The 17,451-nt window shown below is 32.7% G+C and overlaps 2 protein-coding genes across 4 annotated transcripts; both read right to left on the bottom strand.

Annotated features, from left to right (window-relative positions):
- Nucleotides 1-4,542, bottom strand: LOC107002230 (ubiquitin-conjugating enzyme E2 22). 3 transcript variants are annotated; one of them, XM_015200165.2, is made up of 7 exons: nucleotides 4,308-4,542; nucleotides 2,254-2,377; nucleotides 1,930-2,074; nucleotides 1,775-1,852; nucleotides 1,207-1,319; nucleotides 1,008-1,111; nucleotides 1-486 (listed from the first exon to the last, which is right to left on the bottom strand). In XM_015200165.2, the coding sequence occupies exons 2-7, from the start codon at nucleotides 2,254-2,256 to the stop codon at nucleotides 138-140; spliced, it is 792 nt and encodes a 263-aa protein (XP_015055651.1). In that variant the 5' UTR covers nucleotides 2,257-2,377; nucleotides 4,308-4,542; the 3' UTR covers nucleotides 1-137. The 3 variants fall into 3 exon arrangements, with proteins under 3 accessions (XP_015055651.1, XP_015055650.1, XP_027768417.1); XM_015200164.2 differs by having other exon boundaries at nucleotides 2,254-2,374; XM_027912616.1 differs by lacking the exon at nucleotides 4,308-4,542 and adding an exon at nucleotides 4,103-4,247 and having other exon boundaries at nucleotides 2,254-2,374.
- Nucleotides 4,543-8,901: 4,359 nt separating this feature from the next.
- On the bottom strand, nucleotides 8,902-16,906 carry LOC107032030 (COP9 signalosome complex subunit 2-like). Its single transcript, XM_015233585.2, has 12 exons — nucleotides 16,764-16,906; nucleotides 16,472-16,564; nucleotides 14,540-14,618; nucleotides 12,856-13,096; nucleotides 12,672-12,746; nucleotides 12,439-12,573; nucleotides 10,698-10,885; nucleotides 10,135-10,203; nucleotides 9,967-10,057; nucleotides 9,750-9,884; nucleotides 9,489-9,601; nucleotides 8,902-9,249 (listed from the first exon to the last, which is right to left on the bottom strand). Exons 1-12 carry the CDS (start codon nucleotides 16,771-16,773, stop codon nucleotides 9,159-9,161), a joined length of 1,320 nt encoding a protein of 439 aa, XP_015089071.1. The 5' UTR covers nucleotides 16,774-16,906; the 3' UTR covers nucleotides 8,902-9,158.
- Between the last annotated feature and the right edge of the window lie 545 nt (nucleotides 16,907-17,451).

The raw sequence follows: 17,451 nt of genomic DNA, 5'->3' as shown, positions 1-17,451 counted from the left end.
AAGAAACAACTGAAATTATCAATTTCATTTATCAGGGCATAATACAAATTCAATTCTGCAGGATTGTTTCTCCCATCTATCAAACAAAAGCAATAAAGAACAAAGGATTTAGTCATATAATCCATCCAAAAACAAGTTTATAATCTCTTCAAGCTTTTCTTTCTCGCGTCGATCTTCTTTTTGTCTGCAGGGAGTTTAGCCAACCCAGCTTCCTTCTTCATAGTCAGTGATGGTGGTGCTGCTGACCCACTAACCGCTGTGTCCGCAGTTAGTGGCTGGTCTATATTGTTTCCTCCTTTTACAATGTTAGCTGTAGGGGCCAACGGAGAAGGCTGTTGGAGAGGTGCGACTCCAGATACCAGAGTCTTCTGATCAACGTTACACAGTGAAGTATGTGTCTGGCCAACATTTAGGGCTGTCGTTGACTCGGAAATAGCTCCTGTTTTTAACTTAGTCTTTGGTTTAGCATGAATACTGGTATAAAGCCTGCATGTTTAAACACAGGGGGAGAGCATTAGATGATCAGGAAGTGCACTCAAAGTGCTAAACGCTACTTAAAACTACAAAGGTAGCCTATTTTTTCATCTATTAAGGGCGGATGACGCAGGGCATAAGTTGAACCCACGACCACATAAACTATGATAATCAGCCAAAGTGACTTAGTCTGTATTAAAACGTAGTCATTGGATTTACGAGCAGGAATTCCAGGTTTTTACATCTACAAAGAGGAAATGAGCATGAGTTGGTTCACTTGGATCATATACCAATTTGATTTTCTGTTGCAACCCTTCCAAAATGTACTGTAGCATTTCTACTAAATGCACAAAAATACGATACAACTTAAAGCATACTAACAAAAACATGTTGATGTTGTCACCATAAATATGAAGACAGTTATATGTAGGACAATCAAAAACGATAGAACCAAACAAATGCAACAAATCAGGCATGGCGATGCCAAATCATTATCGAGGTGGCATGAAGTGAAGCTAGTCGGGCTAACTCACCTTGCATGTCTAGCATACTCATCATAATTATCAAGAAGCATCTTGCCGGCTTGCTCATTTAGCGCAGATTCTGGAAATGGCTCGATTAGTAAACATCTTACCACCTGTTAAACCATCAAGGAAAGGATAATGTCAATTCAAACTCAGACTCCAGAGGAGACTCAATTTTTACTTGAAAAAAAAAACAACAGAAATTTACCATGAGAACATGTCGTAGGCCCAAACTAGGACTCCAATCTTTTTTCAAAGCATTTACACAAATCTCGCCATTGGAAGCAATGTTGGGATGAAAAATCTTGGTCAGAAAATAACCTAGAAAAAAACGAAAAATGTAAATTATGCACTCAGCCATAATTGCTTAGCAATTGGCATTGAGAGATCTCCCAGAGATGCCGAAAGTTGCAATGCTTCAAGTGGTAACTGCTATTAAACTTTTCCATGAGAATTGACTAAGGAATTGCAGCTTATCCCAGAGAGCAATATGCTCACAAAAATAATGTCAAGAAATTTATAGAATTTAATCAACAGCTGGAGAGTTCATGTAGAGCCAAGGTATCCCAGAAAGTAAAGTTACTTGACCTATTTTAACGAGTAGAAAGTGAAAAAAAGTTCCTACAACTAAATAAACGGGGGAAATTCAACTTAGGCTCTTGAATCGTGATCAATACAGAACCAACTGATTGAAACATAAAGAAAAAACCCGATACAAGGACTACAAAACACGTTACACTGGTAAAACTTGAAAACATTGCAATGTTGAGACAAACCTTTGGGTGGGGAATGAGGGAAATCATGTGTCAAAATCAACTTCATGCGGAATACCCCATTCTCATAAGGAGTCCCAGCTGCAAGGTAGATGAGGAGAAATTAGAACAAGTGTCATGTCTCAAGAACTGAAATATATACAACAAACACAACATACCTGGACCCTCAATATCAGCAAATATGGTTGAAAAATCATCATCATTTACACCTACTTTGATGCCCTCAGGAGGGGAATCATCAAGATTTTTCAATTCCTTCGCCAATTGTTTTATCACGTTTGGTGGCAGATTTTCATTAGTTGCCTATGCCAAAAAAAAACAAACAAATTTCGGACAAAATCAATTGACAAATGACAAATTAGCATACCAAATTACTTATCACAAGATAAGGAAACAGGAAAAAAAAGAACTTCATTTGGATCCAGGAAGAAAATGACATAGAGAAACCTAGTAATAGCAACACATTGAATTCAATGAAATACCATAGCCAAATATAAGTTGATGTCCTAGGAGCAGTTGGCAACTTTGCTGATGAGTTATCAGTGAAGCACGTACTTTTAGCTGGTAGTTATATGTTGAGAAAATCAAGCTTGTGAAAGAATCCTGCTAAAGGGCCAGAAAAAGATCATCAGTATACAATCCTTCAATTGTCCAATCAATCACAAGAAACAGGCAAGTAAAGAACTGTTCAAAATGACAAGGCCATCTTCAAGAAAATTGTGTCAATCCACCAGATGTGGATAATATGTCAGAGAATCACAAAATTGTCAATACAAGTACAAGTCCATAGACTCCTCTTCTCCATATTAGTCCATACAATAAGCCAAATGTCTAAGCAAGTCTCTGATACTCAAAGACAAAATAATATACTTGACTGTTCCAATCTCACATACAGCTTTACTTTTCTGAACTTACACTAACTACTTGGTGCCTATCTACCCTCACAGGGTAGGGGTAAGGCTGCGTACACACCACCCTCCCTCGATCCCAGTTGTGTCAACCTAATTGGTAGCACTAGGGCATGGTTTTTTGGTTAACAAGCTCCAAGAATGTAACTCTTGATTTTCAATATTGTTCCACTACATAAATAAAATTCCCTTCATAATCAGGACATCAAAATCATGAAATATGGTAGCTTAAATAGTTTCAGTGTTAAGTCAAACGTAAAGACATCACACAGTGGTACTTATAAGAGAAATGTTAGATGCCGAAGTATCTACATCCTCACTTCGTAAAAGAGTGGTCTAAAACTACTTGATCTCAAACATCAACAGAAACAATGGTAGTTCTGAAGCTAACAGTGCTACAATGAATGATTAGGCGAAGAATATGAGCGCCCAGACAAAAGATTAGTCAAGTGGACCATTGATATCTAGAATGGACAAATTCATAGTCGATCACATATTCCCCAATCTGGTAAATTCCAAAGTGGATATTGTTAAACACTAAAGCTCACTTTGGTATTTCAACTTAGTACACAAGAATCGCCAGTATGGTAATCAGAGACTGACAGAACTAACAACATTATTAGGATATTTGCTGCCTGACCCTTAACAATAGACATCCCTTAAACAGCAGGAACACACCAATTCAAATAACCTCCCTCAAAGAAGGTGCTCTAGTTAAATAACTATCACAAACAATAAGATTACAAGAATGATTACTTCAAATGAGCAAACAACATAATAGCAGACATTAAGAGAACTAACAGCACATCCAGAGAAAGATAAGATTGGGATCCTAAGCCAATAGTTGGACACCATGGAACCGGTAATCAAAAGGAGCAATTTTGAGCTGAAAAACCCATCAAAATTAACCAGTGCCAAAATCATGTATGCACAAGGTTGTCTAACCACGTTGACACTAATCCACCAACCTTTCTCAAAATTCAACTCCAAATATAATACTCCATAAAACAAACTAAAACCCTAGAAATAAGACATTTCAAATGCTTACTGGTATGGATGATTGAAGACTCAAAAGGATCTTGCACTTTGGTGATTTCATTAAAGGGGGATAAAAACACAAAAATTGCTCATCACAACCAAAGTCAAGACTTGAAACAGACACTTATCTATAGCCACTTTAAAGTCAAATTCAAAATCAAACACCCAATCTTCCTATTTACACATATCAGAATGCACCAAAATAAACATTGAAGAATCAGTAAAACACACACAACACAAACACAAACACAAACACAAACACAAACACAATTGGAATCTTCACCAACTGAAAACCTAATCAGACAAGCAAAGAGATCCTACACCTGAACAATCAAAACTCAAAACACAAAGTCCAACCATGAAAGCAATCAACTTTTACACACACCCTTTTACAATTAACATCAAATGAAGCACCGATCTGAATCAAAACTCCAAGAAATCACAACCCCATTTCTAAAAATCAAATCTTTATTACTCCCAAGTCAAGAAATCAGGCACCCACAATCAAGATTGATGAAAAACAGCCATCTAGATAGTGCTGGAAACAAAATTCAAGAAATTTAAAGGAACCCCAGATGGCAAAAACTCACCTTTAAGCCTCTAGAGAGAGAAAAACCAAAAGGAACAGAAGTGGGTAAAATGGATTAGAGGAGTAAGGCGTCTATTTGCTTTCCCTTTCTCTAACTTGGAACAACACCCACAAAAAATCCAGAAAGTGATGCCTTTTTAATATATCATTTGATGAATTTTGGATTATAGAGACACTGATTGATGTATATGTATATATGTATACGTTACACACCAACAAAGTCCAGAGAGGAAAGTACAGAATATAAGAGAGAAATAATGAGAAAAAACATTTGTCTATATATTTAATTTTCGAAAAAATTAACCTAAATAACACCTCACTCAATCGTCGGGCTATTCGTGTAAAGATCTCTTTTTGTTTTAAGAAGATAAACTTATGAATGAGGATGGAAAAACATCATTTAAGTTTGACCTAAAAGTATCATTTTAACTTGAATTTGTTGAAAGGAACACAACGGAAGAAGATAAAAATATATAATTTGAGGTTTTGTTATCGTTTGGATGGTTTTACTACGATGAGGAAAACAATTCATTCTTTCATTGCATTTTCTCATTCAAAATCGAATTTATAGAGTTCAATACAGTAAAACTGAGTTTTGATCTAGTTTCATAGATAAATTAGGTTTCACATGATGTTCATAGTTTTAAAATTATACGTGAATCAGAAATAATGTGTAAAATGTAAATAATTTATGTAACTTCGACATCTCTTGGCCAAAGAAATCGCAAGATGAAAATCTTAATAGAGAGAAGTAGAAATATAAAGTAGCGAGAACTGAGGGAGAAAATTCATTCTTTTATTGCATTTCTTGTTTGGGGATTCAAATTTATAGAGCTCGGCCAGATTCCTAAATAAGTTATGTTTTACATGATGTTTGACTAGGTTCATGGTTTTTAAAATTTATAATTGAATCAACATACAATATCTATAATGAAATTAATCTATATAACTTTGACATCTCTTGGTCAAGAAAATCTCACGATGACAAAATCATAATAGGGTGAATATGGATATGAAATAGTACAAATAACGAGCAAAAGACATTGAAGGTTGACAATAAAAGCGTAAGATAGAATGTTCAATCCTTTCAAAAACGTAATTATCATAATTACTCAGTGAAATGAAAAGAAATTATCATATTAATTGCTAATAATCCTTTTATAAATACCCTTGATTATACTGGATTTTAAGTTAAAATTTTAACAAATAAATTGAAAATCAATGGCAATTATTTGTCAATTCAATAAGGATATCTAAAATAGTTGGCATGGTCATTATGTCACACTCTATTTGACAAAAATGCCTCAATGTTCCAATTGTAGGTCCATCTATATGAACAAATAATTGGGTAGCTTGTATTTAAATTATTTTTTTTGATAAAAATATCTCTCAATATATTTTTATAACAATTTAATTCGATATAAAAAAGATGTGCTTGAATGTCTAACTTGTACGTGAATGATGAGACTTATAATTTTTAATATTTTATAATTTCATATTATATTGTGTAATATTCAGATCAACTTATATATACCTCGACTAACATAATAATAATTTATCAAGCTTATATAACACCAACATTATTACCAATTCAAATAACATATTTAATTTTAAATATATATAAAAACAGATATAGTTAAGTTCATTAAATTAAAAAATGATTAATTCCAATTAACTATGATAGGAAAAGTTTTACAATCATTGAGAAAGAGAACTAATGTCTAATTAATTAATCAATAATAAGGATAAGGATGTAATATTAATTAAGTTCTTTGGTAGTTGACTCATACAAAAAGCTAGCTGGTTAAATTCCATAAAAAAAATTTTTTAGAGAATATATTTATTTGAATTAAATATTATAATAATTATACCATCATCCATTTTGTTTGTCTTACCTACCATTTAGATAACTAAATATATTTTTTTCAAATAATATTTAGATATTTTGAATTTTATATATTTGTTATACACTTTCTAAATATGTATATTTTATTTTCAAATGTTGTACCCGAATTTACATCGAACATACTTAATTTATTTTTATACTCTGAATCGAGTCAAATAAAGAGAAATAAATAAAGAATAATTTAATATTATAAAATAAAGTAGGTATTTTATTTAATATATTAAATTAATGAATTAAAGGTCCGAATATTGTTGGGGGCCATACTATAAATACTGTTTAGAAATTCAAATTTTGCCGACACTTTTGGGCTATTTATTGACCGTTGGAAAGTCCAATTCAAAAACTAGCCGTTGCACTCTGCCAGCATTATATTATTATTTTGCATTTTAAAAAAAATAATATTTTTTAAAAAAATAAAAAAATAATACTAAATTTAAAGCATATCGAAAATTTTATGAGGAAACGTTAAATGATTATCGAAAGTTTTTTTTTGTGAGTAAACTGAAATCGTATGAGAAAACGGTTAGATTATTGTCTAAATTTTTGTAAATATTAGAGCAGAACAATCTGATGTATTGTTTGTAAGATTGAGTAATGTATAAAGAAAACGACACATGATAAGTAGTGTCACCTGAAAGGGTAATTACTCCAATGTTATATTTGTACGAATTTAGATGATAGAAACGAAATCTAAGTGGTGTTAATAAAAGGTTCATCAGACGTTGAAATATGTATGTGGTCGGGATGTATGTATTTTGGTGCTTTTAGCTGAGGGTTTTTGGCGATAATTTCTTATTTTTATGAGGTGAGGATAAGACCGATGTATATAAATCCTCTCCGAATTTCATCTATGTGATTTCGTTGAGTCTGTTATTGTTTGTGTTTAGTTGACTTATAGAAGTTGAGGTCTTTTAAAATTATATATTTTTTTCGTGAAGTGTGGTGGACAGATTGAAAGTACTATGTATCATTGATTAGAAGTTTTGAAATAAAATTACCTTTGATAAGAAGTATTTTATCCCCAAAATAGGTCTTCCAGATACGACTATGAAATATAAGGATTCTTAAGTGAATATCGTATATCGAATAAAAAAAATAGAAAAATAATTATAATGTTGTAAGAGATCAAATTTTCCCTTATACTATATGAAATTGAACAAATATGCCACGTGTTATACAATAGGTATGACCTCGCTCAGGGTCGTGACAATTAGGAGCTCCAACTTGAAATATAACTAACTAGAGATAGTTTATATTATATTCAGAAGTAAGAAAGTAAATTTGATTTTTTTACTCGAATTATCTCATACATGGAGTTAACCATTTCATATTAATATCGTGATAAATACAAGACGATTTGCTAATAATAAGATTAAAAATTAACCAAAAGCATATCTAATTGTTCCTTTTGAATGGTGTTAGCATAAATTTGGACCTCTTCAATAAAATAATTTTTTTTAAAAAAAGGAAAATTTTATAAGATTAATTTGAAGCATATAATCTCTTCCAAATAAATATTAGGATTTTGTTAGTTGTTAAAGAGACAATATGACAAGAACTTTATTTCATTTCAACTATTAGTGGCATCATTTGCTTAAAAAAAAATTAAAACAAAAAGTAGGTTGATTAGGGAAATAATAAGGCATTAATCTTTAATTACCATTAATCTGCATAGAGATTCCATGTTTCAAATATTTAATTTATTGTGAATATATTTAAATAACCATCAAACTTTTGCATCCATATTTGGTTTCTATTTCTAATAATTCAAGTGCACTCATAACTATAAAGATTAATCAAATTAGACTATTAGTTGCTTATACTACTCGATATTTACGTTAAACTATAATCTTAACAATTTTAAAATTAAAGAGAATATACTTCACTTAATTATGACTAAATGATAAACATGTGTTGTGAGATATACTTGAATTCGTTGGTTTGATTTAAATACTTTTCTAAAGTTAAAGTTTTATCGTTTAAATAAATAAAAGAAATTAGTGACATCAAATAACTTGGTAAAAATAAATTTATTTAGGAGTAAAATTAATGTCACATTTCTTGTTGCTTATATATAAGCTTCAACAAGAAAAGGTACAATCTATCCAATAATTGGTTTTTCTTTCACAAAATCATTAAACTCAGAATAAAATCACACACGATTAATAATATAAATTATCGAGTTTATTACAATGGACACCCAATGGGACAACAATAACATTACGATTGCTACTTTCAATTATGGTCACCATAAACTGAGTCAAACTATAAAAGGTATTTTTGAACCAAAATATTGACGGTAAAAGCATTTTTGAGCCAAATTATAAATAAAAGACATTTTGATCCTTTCACATAATTTAAGGGCATTTTTGACCCTTTCCCTTATAATAATATTGGTTGTTCGATTTTTTTTTGTATCGAGTCATAAAACTATTTTTCAACGAACCTTTTAAAGTATTATACCATTAGTTTCAAAGTAAAAATTATATCTTTGGTTAAATGATAATTGTATTGTGAAAATTTGTTGGTTTGATCTAAATACCGATTAGGCGATAAATTTTAACCCCTTATATAACAACAACAATTACTACACCTCAATCTCAAATAAGTTATGATTAACTCTATGAATCATCCTTTCAACATTTAAGCTCATATCATATCATCATCGTCATTATAATAAATAAAATAATTTGGTAAATCAATTTCTATAAGCTCACAGCTTGTAAGAGATTGCATCAAACAAAGTACTCAAATTCTTAAAATTTCATAAAGAGTTCAATTGAAAAAGTGAGGATGGGAAGTACAAAGAGCTAAATTTGTAAAGTTGAAACCATAAATAGAGAAAACTAGTAACACTCTTTCTTCTTGTCCTCCAGTTCACTTTGTAGCTTGTTGCTAATCCTTATAATAAAAATAAATAAAATAAATTTCAGTTGAACACTGATTTTACCCCACTTTGTTGCTAATGGTTTGATAAAGAGACTGAAATTGTGTGTTCCATTTATCAATAGCTGTATACTTCTTCATCCCCTTTGACCTGAAATAGCAAATATCCAATGAAGTTCAATATATTAGAGAAGGAAAGAAAAAGGGGAACACGCGGTTTAAGTTATATACACTGGCAGTGGTTTAACGTGGGATAAGTAAGTTTAGTACAATCTTTTGCTAGGTTATTGATTGATGGTTATCAGAGAGATATACATGTAACTACATTTCGTGTGATGTGATGTGCATAGAACTTAAACTCAACGAGAGGAAAAAAGACAGTGGATGAACCTGTCGCAATGCTCCAACAATTTGTTTACTTGGTCAATATGACCTTGTATCCGGTTATCCAATATCAGTGACACCAATAACGTTTCCACTTCACCTTCTGGTACGTTAATCTCCTGAATGTAGATGAACATGGCAAATTTCAGTTCAACAGAGGAGTTCTCCGATACATATAAGCAGTAACACACGAATAAAGAATCGACTACACAAATGGGAGGGGGAAAACGGAAGCTGGATAGAAAAAGGCATGAGGATTACTCGTACCTTCGATATGAAAGGAATCCTGATCCGTGTGTATGGTTTGATGAGTTTCAGCAACACTTGAGTCCTTATATTCTTCAACAAGTCCTCGATATAATTTCTAATGAATGGATCATCCATGATAGTTTTTCTATTGCTCTGCAAAAATCCAAATTTTTTACTCTGTTTTTCTTTCTAGACTAGATGTGATAACCAATTAAAGGGCCCTAGTAATCCTCACCTTAAGGATTTTCTCGAACTCCAATATCTCATTTCGTTGATATGCAGCAATCAAATTAGTCATGGCCAAGATTTCTGGGTCATTTTTGTACCTGGAATACGCTCTTGCAAAGTCAGAGTAATACAAAATAAGGATACTAAACTACATGCTGAATGGAGGTTTACATACGGTTTTGCCTCCTGCCCATCAAACGGATTAACTTGTGATTCCATAAGCATGTTGGCCAGCACTAAGTATCTGCAATGTTTGTTTTTTTAAAAAAAAGGAGCTTACACAACTTTTGAAGGTGGTGAAAAAAAACTTCTGAATGTAAAAATGCTGAAATCTCAGAGCAAAATCATATCCTGAAACTTAGGTTGTGCAAGCTCTCTTTTAAACTTTTTAAGACGATAAATATTGAAATTCCTAGAGAGGCCTAAAAACTATTGGGCGCACCCTGAAAATTGCAGCTCGGACAGATTTTTACATGTTCAAGAGCTAATTTTCACTAGCAAATTGAGGAATAAACCCATGATTGCATTAGTGATGGCCACTTCTAGTGATGCTCAGACGTGTAGTTTCTATCTCATACTTGTATAATTCACCACTTAAGTATAACTGAAGTTCTTATTTCCTATTAGTTATTCAACCAATTAACAAATATAATTTATTGCAGAAGCTCTAGTCACCCCATGGAGAGGTCTTCCTGAAACAGAATAAGAGAAATAACTATAAAGCAACTTTTAACTTACTTCAGGCACTGTATGCGCCGTTGATTACCAGCTTCATCGTAATTCTTAAAAGCTTCAAAGAAGTCAGTCGCTGCCTCTGCCCACTGTCTTTGTGCCATATGCATTTTCCCACCGCACTCACGGATTATTCCCATTATTCTAGGATGGGGGATAGCTGATTTGATTGTAAGAGCCTTCCCATACAATTCCTATCATTAAGCATTTTACCAGACATGTCAAAGGAACTTAAACCTAAGAGCCACTACTTGTAAAAAATACTTTTACAAAAAAGAAGAAGCTAAACAATAGAGCATAAATGGATAAAAATATACTTAAAGCTCTTGGAAACAAATGTTTAAGTATCTCCAACAATATTAACATCATCACCAGCACAAAGTGCAATGTAATCGCACAAGTAGGATTTGGAGAAGGTAGAGTGTATGCAGACCTTAACCCTACATTGTGTAGGTAGAGAGGCTATTTTATTAGACCTCAGCTCAAGGCAAGCATTTGTGTAGGTAGAGAGGCTGTTTTATTAGACCCTCAGCTCAAGGCAAGCATTTGAGTAGGTAGAGAGGCTGTTTTTATTAGACCTCAGCTCAAGGCAAACATTTGTGTAGGTAGAGAGGCTGTTTTTATTAGACCCTCGGCTCAAGGCAAGCATACATAACATATATGCAAACATAATTAAGTAATTTAAAAATGTATATTAGCTATGACAGCCTGTGCTGACATTTTAGTTTCAGAATAATTTTGTCATGTGCTGAAACATTTTAAAATAATACTTTAAAAATCAGAATTGTAAAAATCATGTGTTTTACAAGAATATCATGATACATGTTGGATATTCAGTATTGTAAGATATCAATGGATCCACAGAATGAATAGGTACAACCATAAGATACCTATGGTTAATGATTCTAATGATACCATAGTGTACCTATCACCTATAGAAAAAATATTGCTTTGGATAAAGCAGTTGGCAAGAGATACTAAAAAAACCACCAATTTAATCACGTAGATTAATTAAAGACAAGAGATGAAGCTGACTAGTCTAAAGAATCTCTTATTGGTTGGACTAAAGGTTACAAAGGAAAGAGATTAACCCACTTTACAATGTAAAGTTATCAGATAAAGTCCAACTCCCGACATCCCCCCCCCCCAAAAAAAACAACTTAAGCACTTAAAATCCTAGACAACTATTGATTGTTTGATCAATAGTAGCACTAGTAAGAATCAAATAGTAGTGTTTGCTCTAAAGATTCTGATAAGTGGTTGGAAGTTCGGGAAACCAGAAATTGCTAAAGATGGAAAGTAACTTGACATACACATACTAAATTATGTCAAAGATAGGGTTTCCTCAAATATAAGATTTCGTGGAAAAAAAATAGATACCTATATTATATCTATTATTATCAAAGGCCACACAATATATTAGTTTGAGTACCACCACATATGGCTGAACTGTTCTGCAAAAGTATACATACTTCAAATCCTAGAGTACAGATATGAAGTGATATAATAGTCTTCAGCATTTAGAAGAAGAAAATGTGCTTTTACAAAATTTAATGACAACCAAGTCATCTGTATGTGAAAAGCACTTCTAACAAGTTGCTACAGTTATGTTCATCTAGAATCTTCAATAATACAAATGGCATATTAACTTGTAAGTTACGATATGTTTGTGAAAAATTCAATAGATATCTCCCTCGAATTATCAAATAAAAGTGAGGAGGCACTAGAGTTACTCAAAATCACTTACCTTCAGCTTTTTGTTGTTCTTTGTCTCAGTGTACATTTGAATTTCAATAGCATAAACCTCCAAGAGCTGAGTCCCTTTCTTTTGATCATCGGTACCATCAGCTTTTTGACAAGATCTGTGAAGCTCCTTCATAATCTTCCGTGGGTAAAATAAAAGGAATCATAGAAAAGAGTCAACCATGATAGCTTTGTAATATGTGAAAAACTAAGGATGCATATACAAACACACCATACCTTGTTCATTTTACCATACTCACCCATGTCAAACCAGATCTTGCAAAGCTTAAGATTTGTCTTAAACCACAATCGCTGCACATTAATAATTATTTCTTTAGCAAAACATCCATGAATAGCAAACCAACCTTCACCCTGGAAAGGGAGCAGATATATGTTGTAATCAAATAATGTCTTATCTTACTTCATTTTTAGCCTCTTCAAGGGCTTTCAGTGTGGTTTCATAGAACTCCCTCAACAACCCAACATTCTGACTAGCTGAGCCAGAGACAAAATCCATTATGTTGTTGATGCACTTCTCGCTGTAATTTCGCGTTACCGCTGATATAATATAAGTAAGCATTTCTCTGTAAGATTCCATCATCTGCTTAAACCTCCCTAACCGATAATAAATTTTGACTGTCTGCTTAAGAGCTTTAAAACCCCTAATCAAGACACAAGAAGGAAGATCATAAGCCATGAACCAATTGAAATCATAGTGTAAAAGCAGTTCAATGTTGAAATTGGGACTGATAAAGATAATGCAATATCCTAAAAACAAATTCAAATTAAAGAAGAGAAATACAGTGATACTGATCAATTGGAATATAATGCCAAAAAAGGAGCCAAGACCTAGAAGATTGTTAGCAAAAATGCTATGTCATGTCTTATATACAACTCACTACAAACATCGCCATATTATGTTTCAAACCATATGCTTTGGTAAGAATGGACCTTGGGTCTAAGTCAATTTCAGAAGCTAGCTCATGAGTTGAGAAACACCCAAGAATATATAAGAAGACCAGATACCCACCCCAAAAACAACGTGAGAAATCAACACTCCTGCACACCCAGGTTTAGACATCTGAAACGTGGACAATATAAGATGGGGCCCATGGACAACCAATGAATTGGGATGGGACTTACTTCGATATCGTGATAAGAAAATGAACCTCTGGGTCTCTCCGTCAACCCCAAAGCTAGCTGCTGAGGTGAGGATTGCCTTAAGACTAAAAGGAGACTAGATACCCATCCCACAACCAATGTGGGACTCAACAAGCTTAGTATGGTTTATCCAAAAGATGTTAAATTCATATCACATAGGAACACATAAAATGTTTAACTAGATTCAAACTCTCTTTTCTAGCTGATTTGATATGATAAGGCTCGAGTTACTAAAAGACGCGGAAGACATCATGACAAAATTATATAAACGTTACTCAATGCATCCTCTATTTGACTACTTCATAAAATAGTAGATGTCTAAAGTAAATCCACAAAATTGAAGATAGGAAAATGGGTAGCATGGAAGAGATCTAATAAGTAATTAAAAGTTGTTACAAGGACTACCAAATCCTTTTCGTTGCACCTTTAATAGGTAGTTCTTCTAACAACTTTATTTACAAGGTCAACAGTCAACTAATAAGAGGATTTATGTCAGTTGACTCTATCAACCTACAAAGTTGACTGTTGTTTCAGCACTTTATCATCAGTACTCAAGTCCTTTGTTTACGTGGTTACTTTCAGTTAGAATATTATCTAAGGCAGTTTCTTTTTGGTCTCTTAGGCTTTTTATTTTGCATCTGATAGTTGTTTTGGCATGTAGCATCCCACTATAAATAGCTTGGGCAGCAAGCGTTAGAGAAACTATCACAACCCAACAAGTTTCGATGTCCAGCCAGTGAGCTCAGTTCAAAAGCATGATTTTTTCTTGGGGCTCAAATGTTAAGTAGTCAATGGGTTAGATAGGCCTACAAACTTTTCCTTCTATTAAACAGATTTTGCATGTAGCATAGTTTATGTATGGGAAACCAACCAACAACACCGATTTCTAAAAGAAAATTAGTACGACCATTGGAATGAACTTTATACTCATAGCTGTAAATTACCATTCTGCCTTCTCAGGTTCCATTCGTACCACCTCTGCGAATCCCTCAAGTGCACCCTCTGGATCCGTCTCAACCATACCTGGAAATCAGGGCAATAGAGAAGAAGCTCTAGATTTAGAAAGCAGGAATGAAACTACAATCACTGTAACATATGTCGTACTAAAAATGACAATAATGTATCACATAAAGAAAAGTTTCAATTTACATAATCAGATGTGGATACTGAGTTAGCCAGCACATACATGACACAACTGTGCCCCAATCACAGGTATAGTAATGACAATTTCATCCTTGTTATGATGTTATCTGTAGAACTCAGTTTCTTCACCGAAGTTCTAAAAAACATTTGTTGATGAAATTCATTTCAAACCTCTGCTGGAATCAAGAGAAATCAAGGGAATGGAAAGTTGCATAATTTTCCTTTTTAAGCAATAGATTTGCAAGGAGAAAGAGGAAATAATGTAGAGGAATCCAATATTTGTTGGACCAACTTCTTTAATTGAATAAAAAGAGTTAAAGTTAAAATCTCATAAAAAGCAAACTCAAGTTACTTCACGACCCAGAGATTAAGGAGGCTTGTCAAAAGTTTAAGGGAATGATCAAGTCAAGAGAAACATTAAAAATATTGTGCAGGAAAGTCTTAATGAGTATAACGCAACTATTTGGAATCCCAAGAATTAGAAAACTTCCATTATTACATGTAGCTTAAACTCCTTTATAAGAAGGCCTTGTACATGTTATTAACCACTCAATTCAATTAGAAGTTCTCTCCTTTTTTTCTTTTTTTTTATATAGCAAAATTGTTAAGTAGAGAAACTAAGAAAAAAGTTGATAGGAAGTGACCTACCCACTTCTATAGTTGAGCACCGATGGAGAGAATAAATTTAGGAAGTAAAAATAATTCCATTTGGAAAGATGGAAAGTAATGGTGTTAAGTAAGTACAGAGTAGAATAATTCCGTTAAAAAGTTAAGATAGATTGTATTTCAGATTTTTCATTTTGGTATAAAGAAGTTTGGGTAGATTATACTGAAACAGTCTCACAGTTTTTGGATCTCTATTTATGTTTTACAAAATGATGCCTAGTTTTGTGTAAATACTGCTTCCATATTGTTACCTTTATCAAAAATAAAAAAGGAGAAGTAAGAATGGAGTAGCAATGGGGTCGGAAAACAGTAAAACCTTGTGACACTTCATTTGTTTAAATGACTATGGAGATAAAGCATTGATGAGGACAGGTGATAAAGGAAAAGTATGAGGAAAAAGATTTTTCAGTACAAGAACAGTAAATACTATCCAAGTATCTATGGTCCAGGACAACCTAATTGAATCTAAGTAAAAGCTAACCAAATTCAAAGTTAAACAATTAATGGAGAGACACTCATGTGTTCTGATTCAACTTTAAGCTATCTATTTCACATGTACCATGTTTTCGCAACACTATCACTAGTGGACAGGGGCGAAGCCAGGTGGGGTCAAGGGCGGTGAAAAACTATATTATATATGGTTAAAATTATATTTCATGTATATATACTAGATGTTGGATAATCTTAACTTCTTCATGTATTTACTTATGTGTTTCTGAACACCCTTAGTGAAAATCTCGCTACGGCACTGATATTAGCCTCTGAATTTCTTAAGATGGATAACCAGACAGTAACTCAATCAACAACATTAGCTTGTGAATTATACATAAACCATTGATCATCATCAACACCACCAACAACAACATACTCACTGGAATCCACAAGTGAGGTCTAGGTAGGGTAGGATGTAAGCAGACCTTACCCCTATCTGCCTACCTTTGTGAGGGTAGAGGGGTTGTTTCCTATAGACCATTGATCAATGTTTGAAAACAACATATCACCCATCAAATTATACCAGAAAACCAAACTAATGTGGGATGTTTTTAGCTGATAAATTTCAAAATTACCTTTTGAATTATAATACTGATTCTCAATATCAACATCCTGCTCCTCCTGGTCCTCGTCAGAATACTCAAATCCGTAATCCTCCATATCAGCATCTAACACATACAAATAATATCAGTATATACGTAAAGAAAACCAAAACCCATGTCTCAAAATTTCATCTTTTTTCTATATATGCACCAAAAATTTACTTTTTTCATAAAAAAACTGATCAAAATTTGCAGAAATTTGGGTATATAACGTAAAAAACTCCAATCAAATTAAAAAATTTCAATGTAAAATTGAAATTCTGACCTGAACCCATGTTTCGTTGAAGAAGTACAGAGCCCTTTGATTTGCTTCGTTAGGGATTCGTTTATCACTGTGAGAGAATCCGAGTGAATGAAGCTTCGGGGGATTTTGTGTTCCTTTATATTTCTTCTTTCTTTTTTTAGTCCAAAGGCTTTATATAGTACTATTTTTTTTATATAAAAAATAATAATTTTTTTTATTTAAGTTGCACTTTGATATTTATATTGGATTAGTAATATTTTGATCTACAAAAATAAATTATAATTATGAAAGTATTTGTTAATCGCAAATAAACGAGACTCTGATGGGTCTGAATAGTTTAAATAATTAGAATATACTAAGGTCTTGATATTTATTTAATGTTTTATAATTAAAAAAATGACAATTTATTGTTATTTAATCAACTTTCATTACTAAATATTGTCATCTATTATTCTTAACTATACCATTTACGGTCATTAAAATTAGGGCAACTTTCACATATAACAAAAACAAAAAATTCATATTTGTATGTTATAACAAACTTTGCATAATTGCGCTCCATAGCAAACATAAAACTGTATAATTCGCTATACATATACAAGTGTATAATTCGCTGGCCTAAATTGTATAATTCGCTGGCCTATTTCGCTGCAATTGTATAATTCGCTATCCTATTTCACTGCAATTGTATAATGCACAATTGTATAAT

This window comes from Solanum pennellii, chromosome 10 (genome assembly GCF_001406875.1).
Source record: "Solanum pennellii chromosome 10, SPENNV200".
In the NCBI taxonomy this organism is placed as follows: domain Eukaryota; kingdom Viridiplantae; phylum Streptophyta; class Magnoliopsida; order Solanales; family Solanaceae; genus Solanum; species Solanum pennellii.
Note: the sequence above shows the minus strand (reverse complement) of the source record. Positions and strands in the feature narration are given on the sequence as shown.